Here is a 16,284-nt window from a genome sequence, read left to right on the forward strand (position 1 = left end):
ATTAAAAAATAAAAAAAAATTAAAATATATTAATATATTTAATATTGTCAATATTTTCACAGTCCTCTTTTTTTACTCCTGCAGTATACAGGTCCTCAGTGGAAGGCAGGTTGGCAGCAATTGTTTTTTCCGCAGTTCTGATTCTCCTCTGAAGTCCGTGTCCTTCCAAAGTGGGTCAAAGGAGGACCCAGATTGTTGGGGGATAAGAGCCTGATTCTGCAAAGAGCTTAGAGAGGGCTATCAAAGCACTGCGAAGCGGTATATAAAGTCTATACAGTATATGCTATTGCTGTTGCTCATGCTTTGCAAGCAGGCCGGTGCCAGGAGGCAGAAGGGAACAGCGGGTGCTGAAAATGGGGCAAGACTTTTCCGCGGGCGGGGAGGCACCCTCCGGGCGGGGCGGGGCGGCCCCGGAGGAGGGGTCTGCGGCCGGCCCCCGCCCCTTCCCCTTTCTAGTGGAATTTTCCCCAGCGGCGGTGGTGCCGAGATGCACAGCATAAAAGCGGGCGCGCAACGGCGCTGCAAGCGGGACAGCTACGGAACGCGGCGCGGAAGGTAAGCGGGCGAGCTGTGGGAGAGAGCGAGAGCGGGTGCTCTGGACAAGCGTCGAAGCAGAGAGCGGCGACCGGCGGAGGAGCTTCCACCTTCGGGGGCAGTCTAGCTGTCCCGGAGCCCTTTGCCCCGCCAAGGATGGGAGGGATGCGCAGGGTGGGATGGAGGGCATCTCCAGGCGCTCCAGGAGCCCTCCGTTGATTCCTGCGGGGCTGCTTGGATGAACCGACGTGGGTGGGCTGGACCCGGCGACCCCCTAGAAGAGGAGGCCCCCTCCTTAACCCAGCCCCGCTTCCGAGGACCAAGAAGAGCCTCCCCCCCCCATCCCCTTGGATCCCTGGAGTCGAGAGCTCCAACGCTTGAGACTTTCAAGAGGAGATTGGACCGCTGTTTTAACAGTTAAACAGAGTTGGAAGAGACCTTAGAGGTCATCCAGTCCAACCTGCTGGGCTCACTGACTCTACAGCAGAGAGTGATGTTGGGAGGGGGCCTAGAGGTCATCTAGCCCACCCCTGCTGGCCGCAGGTGGCTCCTTCTGACTCTGATCAGCCAACGGGGGTGGGCTGGGTCCGGTGACCCCCTAGGAAATTGGAAACTCCCCCCCCTCCATCCCCTTAGATCCCTGGAGTGGAAGTTGACACTTTCCAACGCTTGAGACTTTCAAGAGAGGAGATTGGACCCCCGTCTTAACAGTTAAACAGAGTTGGGAGGGACCTTGGAGGTCGTCCAGTCCAACTCGCTAGGAGACCTTCGCTAGGGATTTGAGCCGCTGAACTGCCCACCTTTCTGACTGACACCTTCAGTGTCTCAGCCACGGAGCCACCTGCTCTGTCTAAAATGGTGCTCCAATGTTTGAGACTTTCAAGAGGAGATTGGACCTACATTTTAACAGAGTTGGGAGGGACCTTGGAGGTCATCCAGTCGAACCCTCTAAGAGATCTACACTAGGAATTTGAACTGCTGAACTGCCCCACCTTTCTGACTGACACTTCGGTGTCTTAGCCACTGAGCCTCCTAATCTGTCTAAAACGGTGTAGGAACTCTTGCTTGGGATAGGGGTTGGACTAGATGACCTGTAAGGTCCCTTCCAACTCTAGTGATCTAAATCTAGAACTGAAAGGGCAGGGTACCTCCCTCTCCCCACCTGTTTGAACCCTCTCTCCCTCAACCCACTGACCCAGGAAAGACGGTAGCATTGCGAGAGGTGCCAATTGCCAGGAATTTGGCCACGGGGAAGTCTCAGTATGTGAAAAACATGTGTGCCCGATGCCCAGCTTCTAATCCCGGGATGCATGCCCCCCCCCATTTGAGGGGTGGTGTCTGGGGACTTAAATCCAACCCCATCTCATGGCATCCCAGCTTGCATTGGTGCTTTGCAAGCCGTCTGCCTACCCTACCCTCCTGCCCCCCTCCCTCTCGTGGGAACTGACAGGCCAACTAGAGCTCGGTTATGCCCAGCATTCCAGGGGGAATCCCGCCTCCAATGAACCCCACCATCCATTTCTCAGGCACGTTGAAATGAACTGCACCCCCATCGGACCCTGTGCAGTATGTTTAACTAACTCACCAAGCTAAGGTAGTTAGAAACTGCGTTTAGAAACTAAAAACAGGGCTAGTCTTCACCCTACAGCAGGGGGTCCCCAAACTTGGCAACTTTTAAGACTTGGGAGACTTCCAACACCCAGAATTCTCCACTCAGAACTGCATGGGCTTCATCTGCCTAGGATTCGCCGGTTGCCAGGTTGGTCAGGGAATTCTGGGAATGAAATCCCTCTCCAGCTGGAGAATTCTGGGAGTTGAAGTTCCCCCACAAGTCTTAAAAATTGTCGAGTTTGAAGAGCTCTGCCCTACAGGTTTCCCTTTGGAAGCTCAGACTTACCCCAGCAGAGTACAGTGGAATAAAATATCATGATATAAAAATTTAATAGGACAATCAAAAAGGTTGAAAACAATGATATAATTAGAAAAACAAGTTATAAACCTTGATTGGTTTACGTATATACAATTGCAGGCAAGATATAATGGAGATAATAAAGAAGAAAGTGTAAATCTCGAAAAAAACCTAAACTAGATGAACTTTTATTTGGCCCAGATGAACATATGATTAAAAAGTTTTATAGCTATTTTTTGTCTATCGATTTAGAATTTGAACACTTTAAGATACAAGGATAAAGTGGATGAAGAATATAGGATATACAATAGATATAGATAAATTTGGGAAAGAAATTACAGGTTTCACCTTGGGCAAAATCCAGCAGGAGCGCAGAGCATGGCGTGCCTAAGTCAAATCCGCAACCAGTTCCTCCATCTCCCCCCTCCCCCAAAAAGCCATTTCTGTGTCAATGCCCAGGAACCTTGCACGCTTAACCTGCCCTCCTAGCCATGTGCCAGTTGTCCTCCCAACAGGAGTGACGGGCAGCGGGCAACTCTGCCCAGTCTCTCACAACCCTCTAACTATGCAGCCTATAGTTTGAAGATGTATGGAAATACACTACCAGTCTGTGAAATGTAAGATGAATTAGGATTAGGATCATTCACGGGAAGGTTACAAGGAAGTAGAAAGGCAAAGGGAGGAGAGAAGGAGTGGAGGGACGTAGGAAGAGGGAGAGAAGGAGAAAGAAGGTAGTAGGAGGAGAGCGAGATAGAGGGTGGGGAGTTTAATGAAATCAGGAAAAAAACCAGACTAATAAATAGCAGTAGAAATAGGTGCAAAAATAGGATATTGATTTATGATCGATGGGATAAAAATCTATAATTAAGTACATTATTGACATGTTTTAGGGATAGTATTGATGGATGGATGGATAGAAATAGATAACAGATAGATAGATAGATAGATAGATAGATAGATAGAAGATATTTTTATGCTGCCTTTATTTTTTCTTTTTTAGAAATAACTCAAGGCAGAAAAGATACCTTGTCTTCTACCCTTTTTCAGTTTTCACCCGAAGGCATCTTTCTTGTGAGGTAAGTTGGGCTAAAAGGCTACAGACTGACCCAAAGTCACCCGGTGGGCTTTTATGGCGAAAATTAGACTAGCACTCACCATCACCTGCTTTGGGGTTGTTGTTTTTTTTAACCTCATTAGACAAAACCGCTTTCAGCCCCCTTAAAAATGATCCATCACATTTGTGGGAAGGGGGAAGGATGTCCCTTCTGGGCTTCCTTTGCCCCCCTCTCTTGACCCCTCTGCCTCCTCTAAAACCTCGCTGCCCCCCAAACGCCACTGACCAATTATTGCAAGGGGGAAAATGCTAGAACGACTGGCTTGGCCCCGGAGGTGGATCTTGCTCATTGTTTACAAGCAGGCTGTGCTTTGTTTTTATGACTGCCTCTGCCAACTGACAGGCTGGCCTCTAACTCCCACACCCCCTTCATTTCCAGGGACATCAGCCCGCAGGGATTCCCAGCTGATTCGACAGCCACAATGTGGATAGTATCGCCTCCTTCTGGTAAGTCAGAGACATAGCCTCTTCTATAGTCATGCTTATAGAAGCAACAGGTGGACATTCCTCTCTTAGAATAGAGTAGAATAAAATTCTTTATTGGCCAAGTGTGATTGGACACACAAGGAATTTGTCTTTGGTGCAGATGCTCTCAGTGTACATAAAAGAAAAAGATACATTTCTCAAGAATCATGAGGTACAACACTTAATGATTGTCTCAGGAGTCAAATAAGCAATCAGGAAAGAATCAATATTAATAAATATCGTAAGGATACAAGCAAGGAGTTACAGTCATAAAGTCGTAAGTGGGAGGAAATGGGTGATAGGAATGATGAGAAAAAAGTACCAGTAATAGTAGTGCAGACTTAGTAAATAGTTTGACAGTGTTGAGGGAATTATTTGTTTAGAAAAACCCTTCTTCCGAGGGAGTAACAATGGAAAAGCCGCAAGCAGGTAAAAGCTGGGAAGCCTCATTAGGGCTGGAAAAAAGAAGCTTCGAAAAAGCTACATGCAGAGTATAACATGCACCCAATTTTCCAGACTCTTTGCCCGGGGGGGGGGGGAGGTGTGTCTTATAGGCTGAAAAATACAGTAATGTGATGGTTTGTTGTTTTGTGGCAATTTTGCTTGGAAAGCTGGATGTTTGGCCCCTAGGGCAAAGTCCATCATAGGAACAGGAAGAGAAAAACCTCAGCATTCAGCCAGGGACATCCAGCTTAGGCTTTCCACAGTTTGCCTGAAATTTAGATTTGGATGCAAATTGTTCTTGCAAGCTTAAACCACCAGGAACAGATGTGTGATTTGAACTTTGCTCCTTCCCAAGTGATTATTATCACCTGCCACCTGGAATCGCATGAAATACTCTGGCCATCCAACGCCCGCAGCTGCCCGCAGCTGTCCAATGAGGCGGAGAATCCAGGTCGCTGGCAATGCGGGCAGGGGGTCATCCGTTGCCTCCTCGACTTCCAGGGTTGAGTCAGCACCTGCCCTCCTGGTTGAAAAGCGGCCCCCTCTTGTGCCAGGCGGGATTGCCACAGGCCTGAGGAGAAGGAGGTGGGATGCAGCCGATACATTGTTCTGGGGGCCCTGGAACTCAAAGGGGAGGCCCATGAAGGGAAATTTAATTTAATTTTTTTTACAAAACCTTTTTTTTTTCAAAAGGAAAGCAGTTTCTTTATGGATGAGTCTACTTCATTTCAGAATTGTTGTGAAATGTCAAAAATTGCAAGGAAAAACAAATGTGAGATTATTTTTTTAAAAAAAGGGGCGACAAACAGGGGCAGGTGGGGGATGCATCCCCTAAATATACATGCGTGTCTGTGCACATGCATGTTCCCCTCCTTTTTGGTCAAGGCCTCTCCAAGCGGCGTGCGTGAGGTGAGCAGGAAAGCCCCCCCCTGAGTTTCCCATGCAAGAGACCGAGGAGGGCCTGGTGGTGGCGGTGACCTACCCTTACAACAACTTTTCTGCCAACGTAGAAGGGCCCCGAGGCCGCAGAGGAGGGAGCAGCAATAGCAGCAACTCGGAGGCCGAACGGCCACTGGTGGAATTGCCAGAGGGACAGAATAGCAATATGATTTAGACTTATATACCGCTTCACAATGCTTTACAGCCCTCTCTAAGCGGTTTACAGAGAGTAAGCATATTTGCCCCAAACAATCTGGGTCCTCATTTTACCCACCTCAGAAGGATGGAAGGAGGCTGAGCTAACCTTGAGCCTACTGAGATACGATCCGCCAAACTGCTGGCAGCCAGTGATCCACAGAAGTAGCTGGCAGTACTGCACTCTAACCACTGTGCCACCAAGGCTCAGAAGTCCCAACTGGACAGAAAAGTCAACGCTGACTAGGTGGGGGAGGAGGAGGAGGAAAAAAGCAGCGGGAGGGGCCCATATGCCCAACTGCAGAAAAAACAATTAACAATAATTAATAATAATTTATTAGATTTGTATGCCGCCCCTCTCCGAAGACTCGGGGCGGCTCACAACAATAATAAAAAACAATATTATAGTGAAACAAATCTAATATTAAAAAAGAAGCGTATAAATTCAATTCAATTCAATTTATTAGATTTGTATGCCCTATTATATTTAAAAACCAAACAACACATACATACCAAACATAAAATATAAAGAGCCTGGGGGAAAGGTGTTTCAACTCCCCCATGCCTGGCAGTATAGATGCGTCTTGAGTAGTTTATGAAATTGCAGCCAACCTGCCTTCCACTGAGGACCTCTATACTGCATGAGTCAAAAAGAGGGCGGTGAAAATATTTACTGACCCTTTGCATCCTGGACACAAACTGTTTCACCTCCTACCCTCAAAACGTCACTATAGAGCACTGCACACCAAGACAACTAGACACAAGGACAGTTTTTTTCACAAATGCCATCACTCTGCTAAATAAATAAAACTTTTTACTAAGTCTGCACTTCTATTTCTACTAATTTTTTCTCATCATTCCTATCACCCATTTCCTCCCACTTAGGACTGTATGAGTGTAACTTGTTGCTTGTATCCTAAGATTTTTATTAATATTGAATGTTTCTTCATTGCTTATTTGATTCCTGACAAATGTATCTTTTTCTTTTATGTACACTGAGAGCATCTGCACCAAGACAAATTCCTTGTGTGTCCAATCACACTTGGCCAATAAAGAATTCTATTCTATTCTATTCTATTCTATTCTACTCTACTCTACTCTACTCTACTCTACTCTACTCTACTCTACTCTACTCTACTCTATTCTATATTAGTCTTGTTCCAGCACTTAATAATCCTCTCAGCCACCCTGGCTTGCTGTGTTAGTCCCCCCACTAGAGTGAAGGTGTCAAAGGCTGGTGATGCGGCTGCCTGCCTGTGTGTGCAACCTTGTGGCGGGCATGGATATAATGCACACACAGACAGGATGAACTAACCACTGCGGCATAGCTCCCTCTAAGCTGAGCAGTGAGCAATCGCTCACTTAAAAATCATCATCAACTCAGAGTTTTCCAAACCTGCCCAGAAGCCGAGAGGGAAAGAGTGAGAGGGAAGGAGAGAGAGAGGAAGAGAGGAAGAGAGAGAAACAGATAGAAAAAAAAGAGGAAGGAAAAGAGAAAGAAAAAGAATGGGAGTAAGGAAGAGAGAAAGAAAATCAAAATCTAGTTTGAAACTAGCTCAACTATTTAAGTGGCATTTTGATATTGATAGAGTTGCCCTATTATGAGCTCACTGTTATAGACACACAGTACAGTATTTTATTTTGAAATTCTCTGAGGCAAAACAAGGTGGGTTTTTTATTTGTTTGTTTGTTTGTTTATTTATTTATTTATTATTTCTGTCCCCCGAAGGGACTGCCGCTCAGACACTATACTTTTTCGCCCCCCCCAAAAAAAAATTAGAGGGAATACTGCACTGCGGTGTGTGTGTGTATGGGAGGAAGGCTGTAGCACTTGGGGAAGAGCTGGGCCGTTGCATGCAGGGCCTGCCTTTCTCCCTCTGCATGCCTCTTGCCATATATATGCGGGCTTCCGATGGCCAGGAAGTGCGGGCTGAACACAGCTGGCCTCGTCGATCTCGTCAGCTTGAATTTCTCCCGTTTTGGAACCAAGAAGGAGCTGCCTTCAAGGCCGGGCTCAAAAGAAATGACGGTACCAGTAGTGGGTTCCTACCAGAACAGTAAAGGATGCCACACCGGTAGTAAAAATTGAGCTGCACACACAGCGTCAGGTGTTTTGCATGCATGCATGCCCCCAGCGTGTTTTTGCTTCTGTGCATGCACAGGAAGGAAAATCTTGCAAGGGGACATTCATGTGTGTAAGATTTCGGTGATTTATTTTTTTTGCTTCCACACATGTGCAGAAGCAAAAAACCCACTGAAATCGCGTGTGTGCGTCCCCTCACAAGATTTTGCTTCCTGCGCATGTGTAGAAGCAAAGACACACTGGGAAATGGATGCGCACGTAAGACGCCCAAAGCTGCGTGCACATCGCAGGAGCAATCTGCCCCTGGACGGTACGGAGGGATTTTGTTCGCATGCTGGCCCGTGGATCCTCTCGGCTTCTCACTCCGACCTTTCTGTTGTCCTCTTCCAGGAATCTTCCAATACACCAAGAAGCTTTTCTTGAGCGAGCAAGCTGGTCGGGTGCAAGCTGTCGAGTTCCTGCGCAAGAATGCAGCCAACTCGATCTCCCTGGCCAACCTTCTCATGGGCCTCTCCTCCGTCCTCTGCAGCCTGAACGGGTAGGTGGAAGGTTGGCCTCCTGGCTGCTGGCTGGGGAATTCTGGTTGATGTCCAGATCTCTTCAAGTTGCCAAGGTTGGGAAACACTGGCCTAATGAACGGCTAGGTGGGTGTGGCAATGTGGTAATGTGACTGGGTGGGCGTGGTGTCACTCACGCTGATGGGCTCCTACTCACCACTCCTTTCCTGCTCGCCTAGGCTCCCTAAGGCCTCAACAGGAAGGGGTTGCTGGAGCTAAACAGCCACCATGAAAAAGGGTTGGCAAAACAGCCGGCTCCCTGAAGGGGAAGATTCTGCAGCAATGCAAGCGTTCATGGCACTTATCTGGCCCAGAGGCCGTCATCTGAGGACCCCCAATTTAGTACTATATAAATAAATGCAAATAATTTTTCTGCGGGCCAGCAAAATTTTCTCGCAGACTACTAGTGGTCCATGGACCATCCATTGATGACCATTGATCTAGCTGGATTCAAGCAGTAATGGGTTTCTACCAGTACGGGCCACGCTGTAGATCCAGTGGGAAAAATGGAGCTGCGCACAGAGCTCCATGTCCCTGGTGTTCACATGCATGCGCCCAAGCGAGATTTTGCTTCTTTTTGTCAATTTTTTGCTTCCGGGTATGTGCAGAAGCCAAAAAAATCGCCATAATCTTGCTCTCACGCGTGTCCCCTCGTGAAATTTTGCTTCCTGCCTATGCAGAGAATCAAAATGTTGCTCGAACATGCCTGGGCGGGGGTCACGAAACTCCGTGGGAAGCGCACCAGTAGCAGCCGTTAAGTGGAATCTGCCCTGGATTCAAGACAGAAAGAATTCGTATTGCCCACTGGGCTTTTCTGGATCCCGTGGGCCAGAGATGAAGAGGGATGGCAGGACTGGGTGGGAGACAGGGACAGCATCCATGGACACAGGAAGCAATCTTGCCTCTTTTTTTACTTCCCCTTCTTCTTCTCCTCCAGGCAGTACCACTACGCGTGCTGGCTAGTCCTGACTGGCTTCGTGCTGGACCTTGCTGATGGAGCCGTTGCGCGGCAACTCAATGCCTGCTCTGCCTTGGGTGAGTCTCCTTTCCATCTCACCCTCCCTTGGGGCCTTCCCTTCCAACTCACTTTAGTTGGTGATCACCAAAATCTGGGCAACCTGCAGACATTGTAGAAACAGCCAAGCTACGCGGTAGGCAGTTCTTGAAGAGAGGAGCTCTGCCGAGGAGAAAACCAGGCACTGCAGTGGGAATCCAAGAAAGAGGTCGTTGCTGACTAACCTATGGAAGGACCGGAGAGGCCTCAGTTCCTTCCGAAAAGTTTGTGGCTGCTCTCTAGGGAGCCACAGGGGCCACTTCATTTGAACCGAAGAAGCCCTGGAGCTGGGCAAGGTCCCATTTCATTGCCTTAAGTGTCTTAATTGCCTTAATTGGCCGCTCAATGTGGAGAGTCTGTTTAGAGACTGCAGTTTTGCGAACTGGATACCAATAAGAGCCGGGGTGATGCAGCAGCTAGATTGCTGTACTGGAGGCCACTGAAGCTGACTGTAGATCTGTAGGTCAGTGGTTCAAATCTCATCACCGGCTCAAGGTTGACTCAGCCTTCCATCCTTCCGAGGTGGGTAAAATGAGGACCCGGATTGTGGGGGAAAATATGATGATTCTGTTAAAAAGTGCTATTGCTAACATGTCGTAAGCTGCCCTGAGTCTAAGGAGAAGGGCGGCAAAATCAATCAATCAATCAATAAATAAATATCCTTGATTAGCATCTGGAGGACGCCAGGTTAGGGAGGTATTGATTTCTCTCCCCCTCCCCATTTAAGTCCTCTTTTCTGGAAGCCTCCACTCCATGTGGAGAGAAAGGGGGTGTCATCCCATGGGTGAAATTCAAAAATTTTCCCTACTGGTTTTGTGGACCTGAACTTGGTGGGTGTGGGACGGGAAAGGATACCGTAAAATCTCCATTTCCTCCTCACCCTGGGACCAGCCAGAGGTGGGATTTGCCGGTTCTCTAAACTACTCAAACCTGCCGCTACTGGTTCGTCCAGAACCTGCTGGATTTCACCCAAGGGAAGACTGCTTGTACCGCTGCTACGGGTGCACTGCATGCACAGCTTCAAGTGTCTTGCGTATGTGCGTGTCTGCCTGGTTTTGCTTCTGCAGATGAAGCAAAATTTTGCGAGGGGAAGGACGTGCGAGAGATGTCTCAGCCATTTTTTGTTTTTGTGCATGCGCAGAAACAAAAAAATGCCACAATCTAATGCGCCACATGCCCCCCTCAAGATTTTGCTTCCTGCACATGCACAAAAGCAAAAACATGCTGGGAGGCACGTGCACACACACAAGAAACCCGAAGCTGTGCGCGCAACGCAACTTTTGGTACCGGTGTGGTGTCCTTATCCATTCTGGTAGGAACCTGCTACAGTGGTACCTCTACTTATGAACTTAATTCGTTCTATGACCAGGTTCTTAAGTAGAAAAGTTTGTAAGAAGTAGCAATTTTCCCCATAGGAATCAATGTAAAAGCAAATAAAGCGTGCGATTGGGGAAACCACCGGGAGGATGGAGGCCCTGTTTCCTCCCACGAGATTCCTAGAGAGGCTCCATGGAGGCTTCTCCTGGCCTTTTCCAGCCCTGTTTCTTCCCAGGAGATTCCTAGAGAGGCCCCACAGAGGCTTCTCCCCACCTATTCCAGTCCTATTTCCTCCCAGGAGATTCCTAGAGAGGCCCCACGGAGGCTTCTCCCCACCTTTTCCGGCCCTGTTTCTGCCCAGGAGATTCCTAGAGAGGCTCCATGGAGGCTTCTCCTGGCCTTTTTCAGCCCTGTTTCCTCCCAGGAGATTCCTAGAGAGGCCCCACAGAGGCTTCTCCCCACCTATTCCGGCCCTGTTTCCTTCCAGGAGATTCCTAAAGAGGCACCACGGAGGCTTCTCCCTGCCTTTTCCGGCCCTGTTTCCTCCCAGGAGATTCCTAGAGAGGCCCCACAGAGGTTTCTCTCCACCTTTTCCAGTTACAGTTTCGGAGGCTCAGGTTTGTAAGTGGAAAATGGTTCTTAAGAAGAGGCAAAAAAATCTTGAACCCCCGGTTCTTATCTAGAAAATTTCATAAGTAGAAGTGTTCTGAGGTAGAGGTACCACTGTACTGTTTTCACCCCTGGATCATCCCAAGCAGAAGGAACTCTGAGGTTGTTATTTATTTAGTTTGGGGCATCACCCAATGAATGGAAGCAGAGGGCTCCGTCCATGGCTAGCGACAAGTGGGCAGATCGTGGCTTCGACGGTCACTAACCAGGTCCCCTTTTTGCATTGCCTGCAGGGGCTAAACTGGATGACTTTGCAGACTTCACCTCCTTCGGCCTGGCCACGGGGCTCCTCCTGCAGGCCCATGGGATCCTCGAAGGATTGCTGGTGATTGTCTACGTGCTGGCGGTGTTCATCCGGCTGTGCTTCTTCTCCAGCGGTGAGTCTGGATGGAAAAGATCTCATTGGTGGGATGGTGGTGGTAGGGGAGTGGCTTGTAAAAAGTTGTCTTGCCTTTTGATGCCACAAGTAACATCTTTCCTCGAAAATACGACCTACCCCAAAAGTAAATGCTAGCTTGATTTTTTACATGGCTGCCCAATGTAAGCCCCACCCCCAAAATAAGCCCTAATTTAAGATTCCGCCCATTCCAGGGGGGTGAAGTAAAAATTAAGCTAGGGTGGGGATGGGGAGTGATGGAGCTGCCCTACTTACCAGGCCTCCCATACTTTGACACCTGGCTTGATTTGTAGGCCCATTCTGTGGCTGCCTGCCGCCGCTCACACATGTCACCTCCATTTTCACCGTCAGAGGCCCTGTGTAGCCGATAACAGAGCTTCAGATTGATCCTAGAGCTCTGTTATCCACTGCAGAGGGCTTTCCGGAAGGCCTCTGATGGCAAAACGGAGGCTGCCATTTTAGATCTTTGTAATGACCCAACGTATGTTATTTCCGGGGAAACATGGCAGCCATTGCCAGCTCTCTTTGGGTTTAAGAGCGCACTTTTCAATGGGAAAAGTGGCATTTCGATTCGGAGTTTTGTCAAAGGTTCTGGATGCTGCCATTCCATTAAAGGAATTGGGGCACTTTTCAAACATGCTGAGCTGACATTTTAGATCTTTGTGAAGACACAATATACCCTGGGGTTTTTTGTGTGTGTGGCTAGGGGACCCGGGACTAGTCTGCCCCTCAATGAATTTATGTATATCTTTTCTCCTCCCTTCTCGTCATCCGCAGGGATGCCCTTTATGTACCGGGGTTTGCCATGCCCCTATGGCGCTTCCATGATAGCCGCCACCTACTTCCTGACCGGAGGTCACCTGGTGGCCATGCGCTTGATGGCCATAGTGATGGTCCTCTTCATGGTGGACCAGGGTTTCTATCCTCATGACAAGGTGCTGGAGTCCCAGGCTTGGAAGAAGGCCATTTTCGGAGGAGGTACGTCCAGGGCTTGCCCAGTCTGGAGTTCCCGTTACATGGGGTTAGGCTTATTTGCAACCAGTTTGGTGATTCACACATAGTTTGAACCCATCTAAGAACCTCTAAAAGTTTGTGCTGGTTTTCAGTAGCTCGGAAGTTGTTTGGCTAAGAGTTTAGAGAAATGATGGCGAACCTGTGGCACGGGTGCCACAGGTGGTACACAGAGCCATATATGCTGGCATGCGTGCTCCTACCCTAGCTCAGCTTCAACATGCATGTGTGTGCTGGCCAGCTGATTTTTGGCTTGCACAGAGGCTCTGGGGGGGGGGCGTGGGAAGCTGTTAATGCCTCCTTAGGCATTAAATTATGGGTGTGGGCACTCGTGCATGCATGATAGCACATGCCCAAGCTCTTTTGGCACCCAAGGAAAAAAAGGTTCGCCATCACTAATCCAGAACCATGATGGCGAACCTGTGGCATGTGAAGCCTTATCTGAGGGCCTGCGACGCGTTGCCCTGTCAGCCCCAGCAAGCCAGCTAATTTTCAGCCATACGGAGTGTGGGAGAGGCTGTTTTCGCCCTCCCCAGGCTTCAGGAAAGCCTCTGGAGCCCGTGGATGGCAAAAAAACAAATGCAACAGGCCTACTGGAAGTTTGGAAATGAACGTTTGGTAGGCCCATTTTTTGCCCTCCCTAGGCTTCAGGAAAGCCGCCTGAAGCCTGGGCAGGGCCAAAAGTGGCCCAACGGGCCTAATGAAAATCCAGAGGTTTCAGCGAGGCCTGCGTGTATGCAGAGGAGGGGGACAGTGGAAGGGAGAAGTGTATGCAGATGTGCAGGGGAGGGCACTGCATTATGGGTGTGAGCATGGCACTTGAGGGGAAAAAAAGGTCATCTGTCCAGAGGAACATTTTGATTGCTCCAGGATACTGCTGCCTCATTAGAGAAGGGCTAGCTAAAAAATAAAATAAAAAACAGAGATTATATGGTGTGAGAAGCTAAAAGGGTTCCATTTGGGGGGGGGGGAATAAAAAAATGTTTCAAGTGCCCTTCGTGCTTAACTGTCCAAACCAAACCTGGATTCAGGGGACAGTGAGATCTTTTACTGATGTTGTCTCACGTCTTCTGAATACCAAACTCCGCAATTCCCGGTTGTTCCAGCCGATCCTTTTCCTTGCAAGACTTTATGGTAAATAGAACTGAACTCCTCCTGGGGGGGAAAACCCTTAACGGGTAGGGATTAAAGCAAAGGTGCTGTGACATTCCAGAGAGCAGGACTGACGGGACTTTGAGCCTCAGAAACCAGGTGATCTGCAGCGGGAATCCACCTGTGATCTGGAGGCACGAGACTGTTGTGTCCGATGGCCTAAAAACAAAGCCGACGGGTCTTCTTCAAAAATGTCATGTGCTGCCAGGGAGGGAATTCGGAATCCCATCTGGCCCGCCTCAAGAGGCTTAACTTTCTCTCCTGCCCGCTTGCAGGTATCCTGATGCTGCTGTTTCACGCCTCCTTCTTGGCCTCTCTCTACTTCCTGATTTGGTCCGTATCATACATTTTTTTCCCCAACACTTTGTGGAGCTACAAAGTCTAACCTCGTCAGAGGGCGACGCCAGCACCGCACCCTGCCCAGGCAAGTCTTCAGTGACTGCGACGACGGATCCAGCATTAAAATTCCGCATTTTACCTAAAGTTTTTCATCCACCTGAGGTGATAAGCTTCTGATTTTTCCATTGCTTCCAGCAGTGTTATCCTTGCTGGGCTTCCTGTGGCCTGAAGTCAACAGCTGGCTAACAAACTGAGCCTTTGGTCAGTGTAGATATGTACAGTAAAATATATTATATACTGTATATATTACCATGTTTCACCGAAAATAAGACCCCTGTCTTATTAAGCACTTGGCAATAAGGCCAACCACTTATTTCAGGATTCAAGAAAAATATGTTGACATATATATTCCATAAAAATATCTAGAACCCTGAAACAAGCGCTTGGCGTTATTGCCATGCACTTAAAAGCCCCGATTGGGCTTATGAGGGGATTTCTTAGGAGAAACAGGGTATGTATGTATGCGTATAGAATGTCTATATGTATGTATATATATATGTATGTATGTATATAAAGTGCAATATAGGTTTAAGAGGCAAAATGCTTGCTTAGATTTTTTTTTTTAATGCCAGTAATTTACTTGCTGATAGCATTTAGGGACATGGGGAAAACTTGAATACAGACCTTTTTTCTTGCTACTTTCCACTCTTGTGGTGTCCTCACTCTTGATGTATCAGAGGTGGATCCTTCTTTTTTTAACTAGGGTTTTGCAACAGGTGAGCTAGCAGAATTTGCACCCTTTACGCTGAGGCAGAAGGGAATCCCACTGCTTTCGGAGACAGATTTGGCCCTTAGAGGAAGTTTTATCTCTCCCATGACTGTCCTCTTGTTACTCAGGCCCACATGAGTAAGATAGCAAAGTCTGACTCTTAATGGGCAAGTTATTAAGCTTATCTTTGACCCAAAATTGAGAGTCGAGCTCTTTCTGTGTCTTTTAAGTCTCCAATACTTGCCAGGAGAGGGTCTGTGGATACATTCTGCGCTCTACGAGTGTAGAATGTGTGCACGGAGTAGATAGGAAGCATGGCATTTGATAAACCTCGATGTTCCATGCAGAATCTAAGCCAGCATCCATCAACATGGGCAGAAACTGGAGACAGTTTGGGGATTATTCCCTCCAGCTGGGCCTGCAAATTAAGACCTCTACAGGTATAATGAAGGATCCCCCTTTGCCAGTACATGGTGGCCTTCCCACACATCCCTCTCCCACCAGAGGACTAAAGGAGGAGAAAACCTCTGCCAACCTCTGTGAGCTGCCCAGCTTTGCCAAAGGAATCCTTTGTACCTCTTTCTGGTAGATCTCCGATCTAGAATTCCACACCGACTTCAATTCCAGCCATTGTCATGGCAGACATTCTAGATTTGTGTTGGAAAGAGAGGAACTGCAAATGCTTGTGTGGCAAGTAGCACTTTTAATAGTTTTTTTTTAAAAAAAATTATCTAATAAATAATTGGGGAAACGGTCTCTTCCCAAGAGCTGTTAAGATAAAAACACAAAAAGAAGGCAGGAAGAGGACGTTGTGTCATTGGAAAAATTATACTTGAAACTAATGTTCTCGTATTTGGAGGAAAAATTAAATTCAGAAAATATTGAAGACTTTCTTGGGTTTTGTACTGTGTGTGTGCTTGGGAACTGTGACAAATGAGGCAGACATTTATGTCTGGAGCAGGAGGGTGGACACTGTGAGGTTACAATCTGAGAGTATATGCACCAAAGACAAATTCCTTGTGTGTCCAATCACACTTGGCCAATAAAGAATTCTTATCTAATCTAATTCACCATCCTCTTCCATTACCACACAAATCTTACATTGTTCGCTACCCACAGCCTGCCCCTACTAAGTCTAGAAAGGCCAAACGGAAGCAGACAAAAAGAGGAGGGAGACAGAAAAAGTCAGCTGTGTGTCAACAAGATGGGAGAAGGATTTGGGGTTTTTTTTTGTTCCCTTTCTTATAAACCTTGAGCAAGGAGGATCAATCAACACCAGTTTGCTAATAGAAGCAACAGGTTGACGGGGGACACCATCACCACTGCTCTATATTTC

At 47.8% G+C, this 16,284-nt stretch overlaps 1 protein-coding gene across 1 annotated transcript; it reads left to right on the forward strand.

The window, feature by feature from the left end:
- The first annotated feature begins 449 nt into the window (after nt 1–449).
- On the forward strand, nt 450–15,834 carry TMEM269 (transmembrane protein 269). Its single transcript, XM_070759387.1, has 8 exons — nt 450–555; nt 3,444–3,519; nt 3,937–4,004; nt 8,074–8,221; nt 9,178–9,275; nt 11,514–11,657; nt 12,455–12,655; nt 14,116–15,834. Exons 3-8 carry the CDS (start codon nt 3,980–3,982, stop codon nt 14,223–14,225), a joined length of 726 nt encoding a protein of 241 aa, XP_070615488.1. The 5' UTR covers nt 450–555; nt 3,444–3,519; nt 3,937–3,979; the 3' UTR covers nt 14,226–15,834.
- The last annotated feature ends 450 nt before the right edge of the window (nt 15,835–16,284 follow it).

Source organism: Erythrolamprus reginae, chromosome 8 (genome assembly GCF_031021105.1).
Source record: "Erythrolamprus reginae isolate rEryReg1 chromosome 8, rEryReg1.hap1, whole genome shotgun sequence".
NCBI classification, from domain to species: domain Eukaryota; kingdom Metazoa; phylum Chordata; class Lepidosauria; order Squamata; family Dipsadidae; genus Erythrolamprus; species Erythrolamprus reginae.

What these genes read in the sequence shown, in the direction of transcription:
- TMEM269 (XM_070759387.1), top strand. Translation starts at nt 3,980, where the DNA reads ATGTGGATAGTATCGCCTCCTTCTG. An exon ending in CAATGCCTGCTCTGCCTTGG is followed by an intron (nt 9,276 to 11,513) that starts GTGAGTCTCCTT and finishes CATTGCCTGCAG; the next exon opens with GGGCTAAACTGGATGACTTT. An exon ending in GAAGGCCATTTTCGGAGGAG is followed by an intron (nt 12,656 to 14,115) that starts GTACGTCCAGGG and finishes GCCCGCTTGCAG; the next exon opens with GTATCCTGATGCTGCTGTTT.